The following is a 24,859-nucleotide window of genomic DNA, read 5'->3' on the forward strand; positions in this document are numbered from 1 at the left end:
ACTCCAACCTCTGTCATTTTACATAGTGGAAAACAGAGGCTCAGAGAGGTTAGATGCTTTAACTATGGTGACACATAGTAAATGGCACAGCAGGATTCAAACCGATGTCCTCTGGCTCCAAATCCAGTGTTTTCCCCATTGTATTAATAATACTGCATCCTATATAGTATACTTAGCTTTCAGCAACATATTTGACAGTCTTTCACAGTATTTTTATGGCAAAGAAACATAGGCCAGATAACAGGCAGTTAAGCCGACTTAAAAGGAGTTGAGTGACTGAACCCAAAAAGCAGAAAATTATGGGTTGATGTCAATGCCAATTTGGAGTAAGATCTGTAAATTGGAAATTTTAAGTATTTCATAGGGTTGTTTGAAGCTCAACTGAGAATGCACTTTGCAAACATTCAAGTGCTATATAAGTATTAGTTATTGTAATTAATTATTACTATTATTTCTAGTATATCTCTAATAGATGACTTGTGCATCTGTCCTTAGCCCAGTACTATTAATTTAAGAAAAATTATCTGGAAAAAAGGAATAAATGGCATGTTTTTTCAAATATGTAGATGACAAAACTTGAAGGGAATATTAACACAGATGAAAAAGTTCAATCACAAAAGGATCTTTAACAAGCCAGAATGACAGGAAGAACCTAACAGATGAAATTTAATGATGAGAAATGCAAAATTCTACATTTGGACTAAAAAGAAATCAACTTTATAAGTACAGAATACGGGTGGAGGAGTGGTGGGACTAGTATTTTCCAAAATAAGTACAGATCAGAATAAGTAAAGAGAGCTTCTATATGAGGAGTACCCAACTCTGATGAAATCACAAATTTGGTCCAGAAAAACAGCAGTCACAAAAAGGGTATTTTATACTTCTAATTTCTCTGTACCTCACATACAACTTGCTCATTTACAGTCTTATATGACTTTGCACATGCCATTCTCCACACCTAAAAGGTGTGCTCTTTTTTCAACAGTCTTGTGATCTCAAAACATAAATAAGAATTTATAACTACACCTGAATCTGACCACTGTTCTACTCTAGAATTCTTCTATACATATATTCAGCTGTTATATTATCCTTAACTTCTGGATAAGTTGCTTTCTGTTAGCATGTGCATGAGATGCCAACCTCCTAATTTAGATGGTAAAAGACAGTGTGTTTTAGTGAATAGAGTTAGCCTCATAATAAGGAGTCCTGCCTTTGGCTGGGTTACTCTGAACCACTGAACTTTTCAGCACTCTAGGAAACTTTCTTTCTGTCTTTTTTAACCTATTTCACTTTTTAATTTTTTTTTTTAAATTTTGAGCTCCAAATTCTCCACCTCTTTCAAGCCCTTCCCCTACTTATTGAGAAGGCAAGTAATATGATAGTTATTACACATGTGAAGCTATGAAAAACATATTTCCACAATAGCCATGTTGTTTTTAAAAAAGGGCAAGAAAGCAGTAGATCACTGTATTGATTAAATCAGCTAAGTCATTCACAGTTGGTCATCATACAATGTTGCTATTACTGTACACAATGTTCTCATGGTTCTACTCATTTCACATTGCATCAGTTCATGTAAGTCTTCTCAGGTTTTTCTGAAACTATCCCCCTCATCATTTCTTACAGCATAAAAGTATTCCATCACAATAATATATCACAACTCATTCAACCATTCCCTATTTGATGGGCATCACCTCAATTTCCAAATCTTGGCTACTACAAAAAGAGCCACTATACATAATTGTGTACATTTAGGTCCTTTACCTTTTTCATTTATGTCTTTAGGATATAGATCTAGTAGTGGTAGTGATGCATCAAAGAGTATGTACAGTTTTATAGCCCTTTGTATATAGTTCCACCTCATTCTCCAGAATGGTTGGACCAGCCCTAGGAAACTTTCTATATAAGTTACAAAACATATTTAGGGCAGAACTTAATTGGTAAAGGAAATTTCCTCAACTGGCAACTCCCTATGCCAATGAAGTCACAGATTCAACTACTCTCCATCTCTGCTCCCCCCAACCTTGCATCAATTTAAAAAGTTGGTAAGTGCTTGAAAGGAAAGGACTGTATATTTTTATTTTATTCCTAAACAGAATCTACTATATAGAAGACATTCAAATGCTTATAGAATGTATAAAATAAATACTTCTTTAGCACTGTCAAGGATTTGTAATTTGGCTTGGCTATATCTTCCTCCCTCTCAATTATGCATATCACAACCCATCTAAGATTTAGTAAAATGTCCTTGAGAGTTGCTGTGGCCAAAAAATTAGTCAATCTTTAGCTAACTTGGTGACTGATGCCCAAGGACTTTCCACTCCCTTCTCTAGCCAGAACTGACCTCAGTTCTTATCATATGCTTATCACGTATCTATTCTCACCTGGATGCTGACTCTCCTCATCCTCACTTCCATCAGAGACAACCCAGAGCCCCTCTCCCCCTAAACCTTGGGGTCACTATCTCTGCTCCCAACAGGTAATGTTCTAAGACTATCTTTCCTGCCATTGTTCACCAAGGTCCATGGTGCCTTGCCATCAGTCCTGCAATGTTTTTGCCTGTTGAGCTCTATCACCTGGCTTTTATATCTACCATAGAGGTTAACCCTACTCTATATGTTTTCTCCCATAATTAGAATGTGAGCTCCTTGAGAGCAGATACTGTCCTCACTTTTCTATTTGTAGTAAAGACAGGAATTTCATTCATCACAGGGCCCACATTCAAAGCCATTCCTGCCTGGTAGAATCTACCAGAGATTGCTCAATGTTGGCACAACCTTCAACAGTCCACGCCATATGGAGCAACAAAGGAGGACTAGAGTTGAATAAATGAAAATCTTATTAATGATACTCTCCTAATTAATAGAATATTAAACATGACTTTTATGCTATTGAATCAAAGATTGAAAAGTATGAAAATATTTCTACAGATTGCTGTTAAGTACTTCTAGTCAGCTCTCAAAATTAAAGAAATCAAATAACATATAGTTAATTGATAAACAAATGGTGAATCAAATTAATTCCATGACACTAGCAATCTCTGTGTTTAGCAGTAAGAATTTCATAATAGATAAAAACTTCTTTTCAATCTAATCTATAGCACAAAGGGGCCATATAAATATATAAATTTCATCCTTTATTAAAGGATTGTTAAAATGTATTTTGCTTTATTTTGGAAATGGTAATAAATACTCTGACTGACATTCCCAAACTAATAAATGGTCAAAGATATGAACAACTGGTTTACTAAGCAAGAAATTCAAACTATCAACAGATGTGAAAAAAGTACCAAATCCCTAAATTAAAGCAAATGAGGTTCCCCATCACAGCTATCAGATTGGCAAAGCTGACATAAAAGAAAAATGACCAATGTTGGAGGTGCAGTAGGAAGATAGAAGCATTAATGGATTTTTGGTGGAACTGTGAATTGGTCTAGCCATTCTAGAAAGCAACTTGAAACTCTGTCCAAAAAGCTACTAGTGAATACCCTTTGATGTAGCGATACCACTACTAGGCCTACACCCCAAAGAGATCAAAGAAAAAAAAAAGAACATACATGCAAATAATATTTATAGCACTTCTTTTCTGGAGACAAAAGCTGGAAACTATTGTACCATAGGAAATAATGACAGATACAGGAAAAGGAAGACTTGTATGAAATAATAAAGAGTGAAGTGAGCAAAACCAGAAAAACAATTTACATGATAACAACAGCATTGTAAAGACAAACAATTCTGAAAGATTTAAGAACTCCAATCAACACAATGATCAATCACAATTTCAGAAAACTGATGACGAAACATGCTATCCATCTCGTGACAAAGAGACGATGGATTCAGGGGGCGTTAATCCAAAGTCTGAGCACAAGGATAACATCAAAAAAATCACCTTTCCTACCCACCACTAAAGTCAGAAGAGGAAACAGGTATGGACGCTGCTCCTATCTGAGTATGTGTTAACAGTATTAAACTGTTTTCTCATTGTGACACAGGAGAGGGTATAATGAGACCAATTAAAATCTGGCCAAAAGGATGCTGCTTTCTATGGAGGTTAATGATGAAGATGTTTAAAAGTAAAAGCTTCCTCTATAAAAACTTAGGGAGAAAATGCAAACAACTAATAGTCCACACAGACACAAATGATCAGCTACCAATAAGAAAACCTTCCTTTCAAATTCATACCACTTAGGGGGCGAAGCCAAGATGGCGGAGGGAAAGCAGTGACTGTCTTGAGCTCTCTCCCAAAGCCCTCCAAATACCTAAAAAAATGGCTCTAAACAAATTCTAAAGCAGCAAAACCCACAAAAAGACAGAGTGAAACAGATTTCCAGCCAAAGACAGCCTGGATGGTTGATCAGAAAGGTATATCGTGCCGGGTGGGGAGAGAAGCGCAGTTCAGTGTGGGCGTGCAGGCCACAGCAACCCTGCAGCAGGCCTCAGAGGACTGAATCACGGGCAGTTGTGGTGGTTTCCAGACTTCTCAACCCACGAACACCAAAGACAACTTAGAAGGTCAGTGGGAAAAGTCTGTGACTGCATTGAGACAGGAGCTAGGTCTCAGCCACAAGTCTTGAGCGCCGGCCGCGGCTTTTTCCTGAGCTTCGGGCCCACAGACTGAGGGGGAATCGAGTGGCTGATCACAGGGGGATTGCAGGAATCTCTTGCTTTACATGTGCTTAGATCTGGGGCACAGTTCTGAGGGGCGGTCCTGGGGCTAGGAGGAATGCTGGTGCGGTGGAGCTTGTTGTGGTGGTGGAGAGAAAACACCTCTCCCCTTATCATACCACCTTGGAAGAACTGAAAATTTACAGGTCCCTAGAAGTATCTCTGAAAACAGCTGTACAAACCTCCGAAGCTTGGGACAGTACACTCTTCACATTGGAAAGCAGACTTTTACCTTAATAAAGAGTTTAAAACTCAGGTAATTGGCCGGGATCATGAGTAAGCAGCGCAAAAAGAGTCAGACTATATTATCTTACTTTGGTGACAAAGAAGATCAAAACATACAACCAGAAGAAGACAACAAAGCCAAAGCTCCTACATACTTTCAAGAAAAATATGAATCAGTCCCAGGCCTTGGAAGAGCTCAAAAGGGATTTTGAGAAGCAAGTAAGAGAAGTAGAGGAAAAACTGGGAAGAGAAATGAGAGTGATGCAAGAAAATCATGAAAAACAAGTCGACAGCTTGCTAAAGAAGACCCAAAAAAATACTGAAGAAAATAACACCTTAAAAAATAGCCTAACCCAAATGACAAAAGAGGTCCAAAAAGCCAATGAGGAGAAGAATGCCCTAAAAAGCAAAATTGGCCAAATGGAAAAGGAAGTCCAAAAGATTACTGAAGAAAATACTTCCTTCAAAATTAGAATACAGCAATTGGAAGCTAGTGACTTTATGAGAAATCAAGACACTGTAAAACAAATCCAAAAGAATGAAAAATTAGAAAACAATGTGAAATATCTCACTGGAAAAACAACTGACCTAGAAAATAGATCCAGGAGAGAGAATTTTAAAATTATTGGACTATCTGAAAGCATGATCAAAAAAAGAGCCTAGACATCATCTTTCAAGAAATTATTAAGGAAAATAAATTCACACCACTTAAAATAGTTTTAACTGGTAAGCTACCTAGATCTATAATAGGAATATATTCCTATAATACATATTCAAATAGAAACAAAAACTCTTTAAAATAAAAATTTTTAAGTCTAATATATAAAAAATAATTTTTCCAAGAATGTACTAAAAAGAAAAGATATTTATACCAATCTAGTTTTGTTTGTTTCACCTTTACTCCTTATTACTGATGTTAAAAATATTTGTTTAGTCACAGCTTTCTCCTCCAAAAAAACAGACTTTCCTGTAACTATCACAGTCTCCTGTTTATTTCTAAGCCAGTACTGCACAACATCCCTTTGTGACAGTGTCACTGAAATAGCTGGGGAAAGCCTCATTGTGAGGAAGGAAAACAGTTGCTAAGGGGAAAAAAAAATCTTGAAAATTAGCAAGAGTCAAGGAAAACTGTGAACACATGGTACAGAATATGGCTTTATGTTTAAATATAACATAACTAAATGTTTCTGAAATTGACTGCTTCCAGTCTCTCATTCTCATTCATATATTCTCTCCTCATCCCTCTCTCTTCCACCCCCATCTGTGCATGCACTCACGCACACACATTCACGCGGTCACGCATCAGCAGAAAGGGTTTTGAGTGGCCTGTTGGAATGTGTGTTTGGTTTTGGATGTCTTTAACCCAGATTACCAAAAACTGTCTGAAAGTCCTAAACTCCATTCTCAGGGAGACATCGCGAGGCTGACAAAGTGATTTTTAGGGTTTAATCAAAAATATTGTACTCTACAGAAACTGACAACACTGAAGGGCAGTGTCAAGTGACACTGACACCTGCAATAAAAAGACGAGGGCAAGGAATATCAAGTTGACTCAATACAATTTTTGATCAAAGAATGTAATCAAGGTACTTACCAAATATTTCTCCTCCACTAGCATATTCTGTCACCAAATAAATCATCCTTTCCGTTTCCATAACCTGGGTGCAAAAGTAAGAAAATGACAATGACATATATGACAAGAAAGAAAACTAATGATTCCTCTATAGCCATAGAAAAGGCTCACATCCATTACTACTTGGAAGAAATGTGAAATACTTGTCTTTTTTCCAAAGACATAAATGCTGGTAAGAAGCCGGGGGGAGGGGGAGGGAAGCGGAGCTTCATTCCTCAAAGTTCTTAAGTGTAGGAAACTTACTAATTAAGAGACATAGTCTCTCTCACCCTTGTTCCCACCAATGTCTTTATTTCTTCTCAAACTCCAGAGAACTGAGAAAAAAGAAGCTGCCAAGAAGCAAAGCTGAAAGTTCTTATCCAACATCAATCACTAAAATCTCAGAACTGCTGAAAGGAAGAGGGGGGAAAAAAACACTTTAAAAAACCCAAGAACTATAATTGTGTACCTTTTCTAAGTGGAAATGACCATTTACTTCCAAACTATTGATTCACTTCCTAGCACAAGTTAAAAAAAAATCAGTGTTTACATGAGTTTGATATATTTTGCGATGTTTTTGCAATGTCTTTCCCTCAGTGATCTATGTTGTCACATTGGTCTTCTTACATGCCATGTGTTGAGGCCTGGTATCCAGCAGCCAAGAAATTTAATGGGATTTTGAGCCTCCTTATGGGAGACAGTGTCCAACAATGGACAGGTGATGGTCCTGATGTATCTATACCATGCCATGGTCAGATCACACACAGAAGCACTAAATTCAGTTTTAGGTGTCACATTTTAATAAAGATATAGACAGCTGGAAGAGTGTCCCAGAGAACAACCACCAGGACAGTGAAGGGTCTCTGGTTTCTCATGTCACTAAGAACGGGGAATTCTGAAGAGAAATCTTCGGAGGGTCATAATAACAGGTCTTCAACTATTTGAAGGGCTACCATGTGAAAGAAGTGGTAGATCTGTTATGCTTGGTCCCAAAAGGAGAAGCAATAGTTAAAAAAAGGCAGGTTTAAGCTTGATGTAATGAAAAACTTCCTAACAATTAAAGTTATACAAAGTCTCCACTTAAAAGGCGTAAGACCACTTCTCATGTAAACCAGAGAATAGATCCAGGTACAAGTCAGAATAGTTTGATTGTGAAGTCCTTTGCCACTGATGGCCATAGTAGTTCCATTTTTCTTTGAATGCTGGGGAATTCATCAATACAATGGCAGCTGCCAGAAGAGATAAAATGAAAGAAAGCCCCCCCAAAAGATAAAGAGGGATGTAAAAATGTTACTAATATTACACGTGAAGAGTTGGGAATGCCTATATGTCTAAAAATTTGGTGAGCTGATAGAACTGTGGGCAAGGTAGAAAGCTTTTACAATCCAGATACAAGGCTGACCTACTTAAATCAATTTCTTGAGAAAAGATCAAAAGAGGCTATATTAAGGACAAAAGAGTAGGTTTTGTTGTTTTTTGTCTTTTTTTTTTTAAGGTAAATTCAAGAGTATCTATGGTCTGTAGAAAAGAGACAGATTGGGTTCTCTGAAGTTTAGAAAAAGTTCTTCAGAAGGCACCAGATGAGCAAAAACTCCAAGTGGGATTTATTTCTAGGGCAAGGCATGGGTGGGGACAAGCATAAATAACCTGACCAATTTCAACAGGCCAATTCCTGCCAGCATAATCCATTTCCCTTTGTAGGGATTAATCCTCATAAGAAGCCTTCTACATTGAAGCTTTAACAACACATACTATTAAAACATGGCCTTTCTTTAAAGTTTGTGTATTGTGCCCTGAATTTGCTTAAGTCTTAAACATTTCCTTAAGTCATCCACATGCCTGGACCAGTAACAAGCAAGTATTATAGGATAATAATAACAAAGGTACTCATTTTAACTAAGTGAGACTGGGGGTGCAGGGAGAAAAGGGGGGAGGGCGGGTCCTATCCTTCATTACTAGCAAAGTACTGTTCTGACATTCAGGCTTTTCAGTAGGGCTGCTCCCTATTTCCAAAGGGCAGCTAGGTGGTGCAGTGGATAGAATGCTGGGCCTGTAGTCAGGAAAACTCATCTTCCTAAATTCAAATCTGGCCTCAGACACTTCCTGGCTATGTGACCCTGAGCAAGTCACTTAACCCTGTTTGCTCAGTTTCATCTCTAAAATGAGATGGAGAAGGAAATAGAAAATCACTCCAGTATCTTTGCCAGGAAAACTCCCAATGGGGTTATGAAGAGTCAGACACAACTGAAAAACAAATCAACAAAAACAATAAGCTCCCTATTCAGACAGAATATATATTTGCCTATACAATGCACTGTCAGAGGTTTCAAAAATGCTTTCTGCAAGCCAATGATCACATCTTGTCCTCCACTTATACCTGGTCTGAAATTCCTGTCATTAGAGTTATTAAATTGAGTTGGCGTAGTGTTGTATCCAGAACACCATTGTTAAAATAAAGACTAAAATAAGGACCTAGAGGAGGAAAGCTGATAATACAGCTTGTCATTAAGACAATGACACAGAATCATAGAATTTTAGAGCTGGAAGAAAACTTTGTGGTTATCTAGCAAAATCTTTATATTTTAAAAATGAGGAAAATGAATTTTAGAGAGGTTAAGGAACTTCCTAAGATGTCATGTCTAGTAAGTAACACAGCTAGGATTTGAACCCAGGAGAAGCAATACACTATAGTGGAAAGAGTACTAGATTTGGAATGATAAGAGAGCATTTTATTTTGATTCTGTTACTTACAGTGCGACCAAGAAGGTAAAGTAAAGGTATACCAGGGAAAGATCTCTTACAACATGGGAAATAATAATATTATTGCTATGGAGGGTAGTTTGAGAGGTTCCAAAAGGCCCTAACTGTCCAAGGAGCCCTCCTAGTGACCCTGGGCAAGTCATTTAACTCTATTTGCCTCAGTTTCCTCATCTGTAAAATGAACTGGAGAAGAACATGGCAAAGCACTACAGTACCTTTGCAAGAAAACCCCAAATGGGATCACAGAGAGTCAGACACAACTGAAAAATGACTGACTGAACTGATCATGAACAGACCAGCTTAAAATGTCAGGGAGTGACAAACAACATACCCTCTTTGCAAAACACAAGAAAATCCTCTTAACTGTAAAAAAGAAAAAAATTGGGGGGGGGGCATGAAATAGCAGGAGAAATAGAAAGCCCTTCAATTAGGAAATGGCTGAATAAAAAATATAAATAGTATATGAATGGAACATTACTGCACTGTAAGGAAAAATATGAGGAATTAAGAAAAACACAGGATCATATCTCCTACCCAGAGCTGTGAAAGGTATATGATGTGCTTTTCTAATTATTTTTAAATTGATATCTTGTTTTTTCCAACACCAAAATTTCTCCCAGTTTTGCTCCTTCTATTCTACTGCAAGTCATCCCATATAACAAATAATACATTTTTAAAGAAAACAAAAGGAGACAAAAAAAAATTCACAAATCCAATCAATACATTAAAAGAGTCTGGACTGTGGACGTACTACTTCTGCAAAGGGATGGGACAAGCTGTCTTCTCATTTCTCTTCTTTGGACCCATGCTTGTTCTTTATAATTTTGCATCATTAACTTTTGAATGTTTTGTAGTCATTGCACATGTTATTTCCTTGGTACTACATTCTGCATCAGATCTGCATGTTTCTCTGGACTCATCATGGTTCTTACTTTTTAAAGAACAGTAATATTCTATTACATTCATGTGCCACCATTTGTTTAGACATTCTGCAATTAATAGACAACTACTTTGTATACATTCATTTCTTTTTGGGTTTGTTTTTTGTTTTGCTTTTTTTTTTTGAGGCAATTGGGGTTAAGTGACTTGCCCAGGGTCACACAGCTAGTGAGTGTTATGTGTCTGAGGCCAGATTTGACCTCAGGTCCTCCTGACTCGAGGGCTGGTGCTCTATCCACTGTGCCACCTAGCTGCCCATTCATTTCTTTGCTACCACAAAAAAACGCTATAAATATTTTGGTGTATGTGGACTTTCTTCTTACTAATGACCTTTTTGGGGTACAAGCCTACCAGTGCAATTTAGTCACTTTATTTTCAAAACTCTAAATTGCTGTCCAAAATGGTAATATTGATTCATAGCTACACCACAAATGCACTATCTTTCTGCAATGCCTCAAACACTGACTATTCCCATCTTTTGTCATCTCTGTCAATTTGCTGGGTATGAGGTTGTTTTTCTTTGCATTTCTCTTTGTATTAATGACTTGAAGTATTCTTCCATTCATGGGTTATTAATCATTTGAGAATGATTTATTCATACTGCCTGACCATTTTTCTACTAGGGAATAAGAAAGGCTTGTGATATATATGTATGTATGCATACTCACACATACATATGTGTGCATGTATCTTTATTTTTATGTATGTATATATTCAAAATAAATACATGATTTTAATATTAAACCTCAACTAAGATCCAGTCATATGTGCATATATATGTATTACATATACATATATACATACATACATACATACATATATCTATAAATGTATATATATGTTCTATTTATCTTGGATACTCAGCATTTATCTGAGAAATGTGATGCAAAGATTTTTTTTCTCATTTGGTCACTTTGCTTCTTACATAGATGCAACAATTTTGTTTCTATAAAAGCTATTCAGTTTCATGTAATTAATGTTATATATTTTATCTTTGCTAATTGCTTTTATTTCTCATTTAGTTAAGAATATACCTCCTAGAACAATTTGAAATTAGGCCCAAAGAAGTATAAAACTGCATATTCTTTGACCCAGGAATACTACTACTAGGTCCGTATTCCAAAGAGATCAAAGAAAAAGGAAAAGGACCTTTATGTACAAAAATATTTACAGTAGCTTTTCATGGTGGCAAAGAATTAGAAATCAAAGGGATGCTCATCAACTGGGGAATGATTAAACAAGTTGTGGCATATATTTGTGATGGAGTACTATTGTTCTGTGGGAAACGACAAGGGGGGTAGTTTCAGAAAAACATGACAAGACCTATATGAACTGATGCAAAGTAAAGTTAGAAGAACCAGGAGATCACTGTGCACAGTAACAGCAATGTTGTAATGATGATCAACTGCGAAACGCTTAGCTACTCTGATCAATACAATGATTCAAGACAATTCCAAAGGACCCATAATAAAAAAATGTCATCCACCTCTAGAAAGAACTGATGAACTTTGAATGCAGACTGAAGTATAATTTTCTCTCTATTTTTCTTGGTTTTTTTTAGAATATGGCTAACAGAAATATGTTTTACATAATTTGATATATATAATTGATATGATATTGCTTACCTCCATGAGTGGGGTAGAGGTGGAAAGGAAAGAGAGTATTTGAAACTCAAAATTTTAGAAGAAAACAATGTTTAAAAAATATATCTACTATGTAGTCCTGCTTCCGTCACATACTATTTCTGGCCACGGAAAAGTCCCTTAACCTCTCAGTGCAACTAGGCACCTCTGTAGGAATCTAAGTTACAGGGAAGGTGCTAATTGATTTCAGTAGAGGTAGTTTCCACACTGGAAGATAATCAAAAACACAAGCTACACATTTATGGATATTAAGTGAAATAAAGTATTGCAAGGGTATACCAAAAAAAAACAAAATACACCTCCTACACAAGTATATGATCTGCTTCTTTTCTAAACTAATTAATTTCTAATTAAAGTGATTTAGTTACTTTAATAATGCCTACTTTACTTCCTTATTATTTATCCCCATTGAATACGAATGCTTGCTTTTGGTTTTAGATATTTCAATGTTTTGGCTTTTTTTTAAAAAAATCTTACCAAGCACATACTTTGTAAGGTTTTTGGCATAAAGTAGAATTGTATTTTGTGAAAGGCTTTTTCTGCACACATTGAAATAATCATGTGGTCTTGGATGTTTATTTTTAATACTATTAATTATACTGATTGTTTTCCTAATGTTGAACTATCCCCATCATTGGATCAGGGATCCAACTTTTTCATAATGTATAGTTTCTTGTATAAACAGTTGCAGTCTATTTGACAAGATTTTCTTTATAATTTCATAGGTATGGGCATGAGTAATAAAAGGAGAGAGTTGATCACAAAAGATAAAAGAAATAACTGATTATATGAAACAGAAAAGCTTCTGCACAAATAAAATTTTAATGCACCTAGGATAAGAAAGAAAGTGATCAAAAGGGGGAAAAATCTTTTTATTAAATTTCTCAGATAATCCAAGGTATCCAAGATATACAGATAAAGAAACACGCGTGTGTGTGTATGTGTGTGTGTGTGACAGAGACAGAGACAGAGAGAGAGAGAGAGAGAGAGAGAGAGAGAGAGAGAGAAAGAGAGAGAGAGAGAGAGAGAGAGAATGACCAACCATTCTACAACAGAGAAGTGGTCAAAGGATATAATAGTTCTCAAAATGGCAAACTATTAACAACCACTTGGAAAAACTGCTCCAAATAACTAATAATGCACAGTGGATACAGCACCATACCTGAAATCAGGAAGCTCTGGATTCAAATACAGTCTCAGCTATTTACAGTTGTGTGACTCAACTTCTATATGCCTCAGTTTCCTCAAGTATAAAATGGGAGGTGGAACAACAGCTCCAGTCTCCCAGGGTTGCCATAAGAATCAAATGAGATATTTGTAAATTGCTTATCATAGTACCTGGCACAAAGGAAGTGCCATGTAAATGTTAGATAATGTTATTATTATCATAATTACTACTATTGTTTTATAAGGTTTTACCTTATACCCAGAAAACAGGCAAAGGTGACAAAAGTTGTAAATAATCAATCCTGGATGCACATTAGTGCATTTCGGGTGGAGTTGCAAGTCAATGGAACTATTTCAGCAAGCAATTTAGAATTACGTAAATAAAGTTACTACAATGTCCATATATTAAGAGTGATGGCACATGCCAGTAATCCATGCTACTAGAGAGAATGAGGCTGGTGGAGTTCTTGAACCTGGGAGTTGAGAATTTTTTTTAGAGATAAAGCTGAGTGTCTGTACTGTCGGTAATATAAACCCCTGTGAAGAAGGTGTTACCAAGCTGGCTAAGGATTGGTGAACTAGCCTACGTCAGAAACAAAACAGGTCAAAGATTCCATTGCATTCACTGGGCAGGGGCCCATGAATGGTTTCTAGAAATATTTTCAGACCCTTTCAATGTATTGTTTGGGTTTGCTATTTTTTTTTGTCTCTTTTCTTTTTTTTTGTTCTCTCTAAAAAAAAAATATTATTTGTTATATGGGATGGCTTACTGGAGTAGAGTAGAGGGAAGAGAACTGTGAGAAATTCTAGTGATGTAAAAAACCAACAACAACAATAAAATGTATTAAAAACAAAAGGATGGGAGTTTCTAAGACAATATATGAGAAATTATGCAGAATAAAGTAAACAGGAGAGAATATACACTATATTAAAACAAATGTAAAGATAAATAACACTGAAAAGTAGCCAATGACTGCTTAATTTTAATGACCAACTTGGCCTCACAAGGTGGAAGTGAGAACAAAAAAAAATGAAAATTGCATAAATTAAGATTTTGTCATGATATAAATAAAAGTTTCCTTACAATTTGAGTTAACAATGATATGGTCCACACTGGGAGGCAGAAATTTTCTTGCAAATACTGAATGTCTAAGTATCATTAGATTCCTGCTCAGGTACAATTGAAGGAGAGGACCTCTGAGGTTCAGCCCAACTTTGAGATTCAAAGGTTAGGTACACACAAAGCTAAGTAACAAAATAACTTAATCCGTAACAATCACCAACACACAATGTTGAATTCACAAGATCTTTACCTTCTTACAGAATCTCAAGGCATTATTTGGCCAAAAGAAGATGTCTAAGTTTTCATAAAATTCTGAGCAATTCTAAAATCCTTGCTGTGAGGGGAAAATCAAATTAAGAATGAAATGCAAGTCTAAACACTTACAGAAAGGTTAGAAAAGGCCCAGATAGGCTGAAGACCAAGGAAAGCATGCCAAGGGGGACATTAAGGAGCAGGGGTGGGGGTGGGGCCAGGGGGGTGGGAGAAGCAGTTAGAGGATTGTTCTACGTCTACACTGAGTGTCTAAGATGTATGCTGCCTACTTTAAAATTTTGTGTCGGGCCAAACTCAGATTTTTAAGGCTAAGTAGAAGCAAATGCCTGGAGAAGGAAATGGCAAACCATTCCAGCATCTTTGCACAGAAAAACCCAAAGGAGAGTCAGACATGACTGAAAAACAACTGAACAACAAAAAGAAGCCAATGTTCAGTAATAAGAATAACAATAGCTAGCATTTATATAATGACTCTTCTGTGCCAGGCACTTTACAGACTTTACAATTATTATCTAATTTGATCCTCCCACAACAATCCTGGACGAACAGTCCACAACGTCTTTGCTACTGGTCATTCCTCCCCCACCACCACCTTTTTTCTTCAAAAGTGGCAGCACTACTACTAGGTGGCTCTTCTTGGAGCTCTGAGGGAAGAAGATCGTGATTGTCTGTACCTGGTATAGCCTGATGATATGTGGATGACAGAGCATCTTCATAATCTGAACTTCTCGGAAAATCTTCTTGAGGTTTTCTTCATCCAGCTGGGTCTTATCTATGATCTTTATAGCAACCTTTAAAAAAAAACACATACACATAGGGAAAAACTTTACTATAAAGTATTATTGAAAGTAATTTATCTAGTGGCAGAGCTAAGATGGTGTAGTAGCATTAAGAAATATAGTGCGCTCCCACTTCCCTACCCTCCACTGCTCCAAACAGATCTAGAAAACACACCATATCGAATCCTTATGCAAAAATCCAATAAAACATCAGAGTGAGTCATTTTTCCAGCCCAGGTCAACATAAGAAGATAGCCAAAGAGGTCTGTGGACACACACTGGTGATGTAATATGGTCAGAAATGCTGGCCCTGGCAGGGTCAGTGGGATGGAGTCAATTGGGAGGGAGATGCTGTGCACCAGAACAAGAGGAGATCCTAGATTCAACACAAATAAGGCCAAACCTTTGTAGGGAGCAGAAAAAACAGGCACACACATGGCAACTCTGTCATTGACTCTCAAGTCACAGATGGAGGAAGGAAGGAAGGAACCGAGGTGGCAGGACAAAATGAGAAGACTCAAATTCTACCCTGTACATCCAGCAAGGAGCGCATTCAGAAGCAAGAAATAGCTGTGCGGCTCTGACTCCAGGAGCAAGGTGGGATCTCAGTTCCAGGTTCTAACTCAACCTGAAGCACATAGAGGAATACAGAGGGCAGGAATCCCAGATTAAAGGGAAGCCTACAATTCTGTCCCTCTGAACCAGCAGATCTTTCCAGTTGGCTTAGCTGACAGGGGTTGAGTCCACTAGCAGTTTACTATTGCTTAGACACAGACGTAACTCAGCAACTTGCAGAGCTCAGATCAGGGTGGCAATGATCAGACTTTGTCCTGGATCAGACCACTTCGAAAATACCGAAAAGCTTGCAGATCCAGAACCTGAGCTGCCAGTGGGATCTTGGAATAACATAACACTCAATGTGCCAAGAAAGCAGTAGAAGGACAAATCCATACATCCCCTACAAAAGTGCAAAGAGGCTAGCCCTAACAACAAGTCTTAAGTCAGGAAGTAGGATAAAAGAATGAGCAAACAAAAAAAGAATTCCACCACAGAAAGCTACTGTGGTAAAAGGGACATTTAAGATACAAAACTAGAAGACAAAACATCTACAAGCAAAGCCTCAAAGAAAACACAACTTGAACACAAATTTATCTCCCTGGAAGAGATGAAGCAAGGGTTTAAAAAAGTTTTTTTTTTAATTTTAATAAATTATATGGATGCTATAGAATTAAAAATTGGAAAAGAAATGAGAGCTATGGAAGAAAAAATTAGAAAGGAAATAACGGCTCACCACAAGGTATAAAACCTTAAGCAGCCAACTCCCTGAAAATGTGAATCAAGAAGCTCTTGATTCCATAAGACAAAAAGAAGTATCAAAAACAAGTCTAAAGACTATAAAGTAGAAGAAAATGCCAAACAGCCAAAACAAATTACCTAAAAAACAGATTGGAATAAAAACTTTAAGAATAATTGAACTAAGGCAAGGGTAGCCAACATGATGACCTCAGACAAAATAAAAGCAAAAATGGACTGAATTAAAAAAAGATAATCAAGGAAACTACATTTTGCTAAAAGGTATCACAGACAATGAAGTAATATCAAAAATTTTTACACCTAGTTTCTCTGATAAAGGCCTCATTTCTCAAATATGTAGGGAACTGAGTTAAATTTAAAATTTAAAAATAAGAACCATTCTCCAATTAATAAGTGGTCAAGGGATATGAATAGGCAGTTTTTAGAAGAAATCAAAGCTATCTATAGTCATATGAAAAAATGCTCTATACCACTATTGATTAGAGACATTCAAATTTAAAAGATTCCACTGCACACCTATCAGAAATGATAACTGCTGGATGGAGGAAATGTGGGAAAACAGGTACACTAATAAACTGCTGGTGGAGTTGTGAACGGGTCCAACCATTCTGGAGAACAATTTGGAACTATGCTCAAAGGGCTATAAAACTATGCATATCCTTTGATCCAATACTACTCCTACTATGTCTGTACCCAAAGAGATCAAAAAAAAAGGAAAAAGGATCTGTACAAAAATTTTTACAGAAGTTCTTTTTGCGGTGACAAATATTAAAAATGGAAGGGATGCTCATCATTTGGGGAATGGTTGAACAACTTTTAGAATATGATTGTGATGGAACACTATTGTCCATGAGTAATGAGGTAGGGGTATCGGGAAGGGTTCCCAGAAAAACCTGGGAAGATTTATATAAGCTGATACAACGTGAAGTGAGCAGTATCAGGAGATTATTGTACACAGTAAGAACAATGTTGTAATGATGATCAACTGGGAAAGACTTAGCTACTCTGATCAATACAATGATCCAAGATAATTTGGGAGGACTGATAATGAAAATTGCTATCCATCTCCAGAGAAAGAGAGAACCGATTAACTCTGAGGGCAAAGTGAAGTATAATTTTCTCACTTTATTTTTCTTGCTTTTATTTGTGACATTTTTCACATGATTTCACATGTATAATGGCTATCATATTGCTTGCCTTCTCAGTGGCTGGGGGAGGGAGTGGAAGGGAGGGAGAGAATTTGCATTTCAAAATAATTTTTTTTTAATTCTTAAAAATAATTTTTTAAAATGAGTAATTAGACTAGAGTCTCATTGCTGCAATCCTGTGGGGCAGGCAAGTGGGCTGCCAGGGCAAGAGGAGGGGCACAGGGAGGGAGAGGGTCAGGGCCCACTGGATATTGCCTCTATTAGCCCCTCAATGGGCATAAATTTAGTGTCTTTGGGAAGATCCTATAAGCAAAATGACCTGTTGGCAGGGCAGCAGCTGCTCTACCTGGAAGATAGAGGACATGCTGCTGGACCTTTGGGGACAATTCAGTGTGTCATTTGTGGAATAGGCCCCACCTTTGGCAACAGAAGGACCAGGAGAAGAGAACATAAACTTTGGGCCAGAGGCACTGCCCAGTTATCTCCTCAACCAGAGGCTCAGAATTGATGGGGTTAGCAAATGCCCATAAAAGTCAATGGCTGCTGCCTAAGTAGACAATGGGCTCCTTGTAACATCCCCACAACATCTGCTTCAAAGTACATAATATTCAACTGTATCTCACCCTACCTTCATACTAGGAATCTGAAGTGACTGCTGAAATACAGATGAACAAGAGGCTGGTCTTCCTGGACCTTAACCTACTAGATCACAGGAACAGAAACTTTGCCCAAGGCCTACACTTGGATACCAGCACCTCTAATCAGGAAATGCGCGGACAATTGCTAATCCCATCTCCTATCCTGCCACCTCCACCTCCCCACCACCAGATGAGTCTAGAAAGAGACGGCCTTCCTGGATTCTCTCCCTGCCTATAGAATATTGAAAAGAAACTATGGCCTGAACACTCCCTCACCAGATCCCTACCATTCCCATGATGTCTGTTTCAAAGCACTCAGTGTCTCGATTCTTACTCAACCCCCACTCTCTTCCAAGTTCATGTTGAAAGCAGGGTATCCCTAGAAATACTTAGTTGCAATTCTTATAAGGAATAACCATTATGAAAAATTGTAGAAAGTGATTGATTAAAATAAAGCTTTCCTCTCTAAATAAGAAATTAAAACAAAACAAAACAAGAATTGGACTACCTGAAAGCCATGCCCAAATAAGAGCCTTGACATATTTCAACAGCTCATAAAGAAAAAGAAAAAAGCTCCCAAGATCTACTAGAACCATTGAGCAAAATGGAAAAAAAATATACTAGTGATCTACTAAAAAAGGCTAAAAATTTTTTAAAATCCCAAGAATCCAGAAAAGTCCAGAGCTTCTAAATTACAGAAAAAAATAATAATACAAGCATCTGGGGAAAAAAATTAAGTAACAAGGAGCCACAATCAGGATCACACATGATTTATTAGCTGCCACTAAACAGGAGTGGAGAACTTAGAATATGATACTCCAGAAAGCAAAACGTATAGGCTTACAACCAATAATAACAGACTAAGTATAATCCTACTAGAGGTGGGGAGTAGGGGTACTGTATCTTTAATGAAATAAGGACTTCCAGGCATTCCTGATGAAAAAAAACCAAAGCTGTGTAAAAACTCTGAAGTTCAAACATAGGAGTTAGGAAAAACATAAAAAGATAAACAAGAATGAACTATCACAAGGGACTAAGCAAGGATAAACTGCTTACATTCTAATATGGGGAGATGATACATGCATCCTTACCGAACCCTATCATCACTGGGGCCACAGAGGACATCTAATTAGGCAGAAGGCCTGGGAGTGATTTGGTTATATCTTGATGATCTCCAAGAAGGGAAAGGGAGGGGATGAAGAATAGATTGGTGAGATAGAGAAAAGAGGCTTAGGGAAGATTATATCACATAATCAGGGTGCAAATAGAAGTCTATACAAGGAGAAGAGATAGAAGGAGGGGCCAATGCTTAAAACATCTCTCTCATCTGAATTGGTCAAAGGAAGGAAGAATACAAATATACAGAGAGAGAGAGAGAGAGAGAGAGAGAGAGAGAGAGAGAGAAAGAGAAAGAGAAAGATTTAGGTACAGAAATACATTTTACTCAACAGAAAAATAGATCAGAAAGAAAGAAGAGAAAATTAGAGATAGGGTATAAAGAGAGATTAGTCCCAAGTAAAACAAAGTCTAAGGATATACAAAAATATTTGAAGCTCTTTTTGAGGTGGCAAAGAATAAGAAATTTGAGGCTGCTCATGTACTGGGGATTGGCTAAACAAATTAATAGTATATAAATGTGGTGAAATATTATTGGGCTATAAGAAATAACGAAGGTCTCAGAGAAACTTGGGAACACTTAAATAGACTGATGCAGAATGAAGTGAGTAGAAGCAAAACAATTTATACGATGCCAAAATATGGCTAAAAACCAACAATTTTGAAAGAATTAGGAACTCTGAACAGTATAATGAACAACAATTCTACAGGAGTAATGATGAAACATGCTACCCAGCTCCAGAGAGAGAAGTGAAAGACTTGGAATACAAAATCAGACAGACAGAAACACAGATACAGATACAGATACAGATACACACACACACACACACACATACACGTGCGTGCACACACACACACACAAAGCTTTGTTCAATGCGTAAGTTTATTTTGTTTAACTATATATATATATATACACATATATATATATATATGCAACAGGAGTGTTATTTTCCTTTCACTCTTAATTGAGGGCGTAGGCAGGTGAATTTTTTGCTGATTAAAAAAACTAAAAATTTAATTTTAAAAAGTATTTAATAAATTATATTAATTTTGGAATAAGATTACAACACATAAAATACATATAGCTGATAAATTGTTCCAAAAAAAATAATAAGACAATCAAATTCATTTTTTTAAAATGAGGACAGGAAACAGTCCTAGCAAGTTGGTCTCAAAGGAAAAAAAACCTAAAAATCAATAGGTCTTCTACCATTTCTTAAAACTCTGATACTATAAAATCCACAATAAAAACTTCTGATTATTCTTCATCCTCAGTGATGCTCAGGATCAAACCTGCCCTTGGATACACAGTGATGGTAAGTCAGAATACTCACATATGAACATTGTGCCTGTCACCAGGACAAGTGGGGTTCTACTACTAAATTCTAAGGGATTATGATAAAGGCCATTCCTCATTTCATAAAATGTCAATGGATATGAATGAGTAGTTTTCAAAGGAAGAAACCCAAGCTATCAATGGTCATGTGAAAAAATGCTTCTCTGAGGTTCTATCTATCTCACACCTCTCAAATTGGTAAAGATGACAAAAAAGGAAAATGACAAATGCTGGAGGGGCTGATAGAGCTGGACCAGTTATTCTGGAAAGTAATTGATGCTATTCCAAAAAATTCAGCCAGTGATACAATGAGGCTTATACCTCAAAAAAAAGTCAAAGAAAGAGAAAACAGACCCATGTGTACAAAAACAAGTGGGTTTTTTTTTTGGTCATGGTAAAAAGGCACTAGGAGGAGGCAGCTAGGTGGTACATAGGGCACTAGTCCTTGAGTCAGAAGGGCCTGAGTTCAAATCCGACCTTAAGACACTTACTAGCTGTGTGACTGTAGGCAGGTCGCTTAACCCCAATTGCCTCAAAACAACAAAACAAAACCAAAATAAAACAAAACAAAACCAAAATAAAACAACAAAACAAAACAAAAAGCACTAGGGGGTGCAATGGCTAGAGCACTGGGCCTGGAATCAAGAAGACCTGAGTTCAAATGTGACCCCAGACAATTACTAGCTGTGAGATGTTGGGCCATGTCACTTAACATCTGTGTGCCTCAGTTTTCTCAAGTGTAAAATGGGGGAAATAATAGCACCTACCTCACAGGGTTATTGTGAGGATCAAATTAGATAATATTTGTAAAGTACTTTTTTCAGTGTCTGTCATATAGGAGGCATGTAACAAATGCTTATTCCATTTCCTCCCTTCCGACCCGGAAAAGGGAAGGCCCATTAATTAAGGAATGTCTGCACAAATTATGATCTATGAAGACAATGTAATATTATTATATCATGAGAAATAATGAAGTGAACACAACTAAGAGAACAGCTTACATAACAACAAAACTGTAAAGGCTTTGAAAGCTTTGAAAAGTTTAAGAACTCCAATCAATATAGTGACCAACCATAATTCTAATGAACTGATGATGAAATATGTTACCTATCTCTTAACAGAAGTGATGGATTCAAGACGCAAAATGAGACAATTTTTTGGACATGGCCAGTGTGGGAATTTGTCTTGATTAACCATGTGTGTGTGTGTGTGTGTGTGTGTGTGTGTGTGTGTATTTGTTGTAAGGGTTTTTTTTTTCTTTTCAATGTGAGGTGAAGTGGGAAGGAGAAATAAAGTTTATTAATTGAAAATACAAGAAGGAATTATAGACTAATCTCATCTCTTTTTTGACAAGATTACTACAATAATAGGGCCCTTCCCAAAATCTCCCAGGCATCCTTGTGAACAAACTGGAGAGAAGTAAGTTAATGACAGACAATACAGTTAGATGGGTATGGAACTAGTTGAATGACTGCGTCAATAGAGTGCTGTTCAATGACCAGAAGTCAACACAGGAGGGAGATGTCTAATAATGTACCATAGAATTCTGTTCCTTAGCCTTTTCCTATCTGATATTTTTTAATCCATGACATGGATGAATGTAGATATGCCCCACTTATTCAATGGGCAGCTGACAGAAAAGTGACAGGAAAAGCCAATATCCTGGATAACAGGGATTCTAAAAATGTTCTGACAGTATAGAACAGTAGGTCAAAGCTAATAAAATAAAATTTGATATAAGTCAGCATAAAGTTCTATATCTGGTTTAGAAAAACCAAATACAATAATGCAAGATGGCTAGGGAGCATTATTTTATAGTTTTTGAGAACTGTATCCAATTTGGGTCCAACACTTTACAAACCTTAACACACCCATTGTAGATTATGATACAGAGAAGCCTTAAACCATGCCTCACAAAGACTAAAAGAAGGAGACACCTGAAGAGAAATCTAAGTGAGGGAATGGATACAGAAATATAGAATACTTAACAGAGGAGGATAAAGAAACAGAAATTTGATACTTGTGTTCAAAGGTATGAAGAACTGTATCATGGAAGGGAATTAAACTTGTTCTCTTTTGCTTACAAGTGAAATCGGGATACAAAGGAGGGAATTACAAGGAAGCTGATTTCAGCTTAATTTTTTTTTAAAATTAGAGCAAAGATGACCATAAATGGAATGAAGGTAATGATTTATCATAGCTATTCTAGATAGTATCCCGGCTTTGGGCCTTACAATCTATACTAATACAATGCTCTCCAGACACCTGAAAGATTAGATCTACACCATAAGAATCCCTAAGCCTTTCCATCAGTTCCACAGGGGAACCCTCCCACATACAGTTTGTCCCAGTTAAAATATGAGCCCCTAAAGAGCAGGAACGGTCTCATTTTTCTATTTCTATCCCTAACACTTAGCATATTGCCTGGTACTTTTTCATTCATTCATTTGGGTAGAGTTTTGGACCAGACAACTTTTAAGATCCCTTTTAAACGTGATTGTATGTTTACTTTGGTGGAAAATTTAACTTTCCATTTGACACAGAGGACAAAGTGAGTCAGTCAATAAGTATTATTAAGTACCTACTATGTGCCAGGCACTGGGCAAAGCTTTGTGATAGAAAATCACCTATTCTTATCTACTTTCCTAGAATCCAGTCATAAATTACAAATATTTATCATAAAGCTTAAATTTGCTTTACAAAGCAATGTCATACTAGTGTTGAAACTGATATTTCCCTATACTATAGAAAGTTGGAGAGCCAACTGGATACCCATCAATTTGTGGGTGTTTTTCAGAACCAAATGCTTTCTGCCAGCTGATGTGGGAAGATCATGAAAGGATGGTAGCTGGAAAACATGCATTCCATTGAGGAAAGTCAGACTGAGCCACAGAATGGAACACATGGCAAAATTTGCCCTGAGTCGGCTGAACCAGAAGGCAATGAGCTTTTTTCTTTACTTTTCATTTCTTTTTCTTCACTACCCTTTTACAAAACAGACATATGAGACCAGCTAACTTATAAAACCATAAAGATGCTATTTGGAAAAGAAAATCCATAAACCTCACTAACTGGTTCACTTCAACAACAAACATTTATTGAATGTCTACGATGTGCAAGGCAATACACTAAGTGCTAAAGATACAAGGAGAGAGTAAGAATAGTCTTTCGAATGATAATAATGCATATTATCATTACATAGTACATATTATATATTAAGCCATGGATACAAAGAAAGAAATTATGGTGGCAGGGATGTACAAGACACAAATCCAAAAGAAGACAAAGAATCCAAAATATCTTACAAGCAAAGCCTCAGAGAAAAAAAAATTGGTCATGGACTCAAGTAGAATTCCTGGAACATATGAAGCAAGAGTTAAAAAATGTTTTTGTAAATGTGAGTGCTTAAGGAAAAAATTAGAAAAGAAATGAGAGTTATGGAAGAAAGAATTGTAAGGGAATTAACAAGATGGCACAATAGGTATAAAATCTGGCCCAAGCAACAAATTCCCTAAAAATTCAAATGGACCACATATAAGTCAATGACTCCATGAGACAACAGGAAATATTAAAACAGTTAAAAAGTTGGAAAAAAATAGAAGACAATGTACAATATCTCATGCAAAAACAAAATGACCTAGAAAACAGATCAAAAAGAAAAAATTTAAGACTCATTGGGCTATCTGAATACTAGGATAAAAAAAAAAGTCCTGACTTCTTATTTCAAGAAATCTTAAAATTGTCTAGATCTCACTGAAACAGAGGGTAACGGAGCAGCTAGGTGGAGCAGCTAGGATACAGCACTAGCCTTGCAGTCAGGAGGACCTGAGTTCGATTCCAACCTCAGACACATAACACTCACTAGCTGTGTGACTCTGGGTAAGTCACTTAACCCCAACTGCCTCACACACACACACACACACACACACACACACACACACACAAAACCCCACAAAAAACAGAGGGTAACATGGAAACAACAATAACAACAATAAAAATCTATCGGTCACCTCTCGAAAGAAATCCCAAAATGAAAATTTCCAGAATCACAAAGAAAATCCAGAGCTTTCCAGGTCAAATGAAACATACTACAAGTAGCCAGAAAGCAAGAATTCAAGTACCAAGGAGTCAGTCAGGATCATACACAATTCAGCAGCAACCACTGTAAAGCAGCAGAAACCT

At 36.8% G+C, this 24,859-nt stretch overlaps 1 protein-coding gene across 4 annotated transcripts in view; it reads right to left on the reverse strand.

Moving 5' to 3' along the window:
* Positions 1 to 24,859, reverse strand: part of SIK3 (SIK family kinase 3) — a 281,102-nt gene that overhangs the window by 121,042 nt on the left and 135,201 nt on the right. For all 4 annotated transcript variants that reach the window (XM_027857479.1, XM_027857478.1, XM_027857477.1 and 1 more), the window contains exons 2-3: positions 15,021 to 15,137; positions 6,484 to 6,547 (exon numbers count right to left, since the gene is read on the reverse strand). In XM_027857479.1, the coding sequence (XP_027713280.1) occupies positions 6,484 to 6,547; positions 15,021 to 15,137 (181 nt within the window). The remainder of the gene's footprint in view (positions 1 to 6,483; positions 6,548 to 15,020; positions 15,138 to 24,859) is intronic.

Source organism: Vombatus ursinus, unplaced genomic scaffold (genome assembly GCF_900497805.2).
Source record: "Vombatus ursinus unplaced genomic scaffold, bare-nosed wombat genome assembly UNPS02012156.1, whole genome shotgun sequence".
Lineage (NCBI taxonomy): Eukaryota > Metazoa > Chordata > Mammalia > Diprotodontia > Vombatidae > Vombatus > Vombatus ursinus.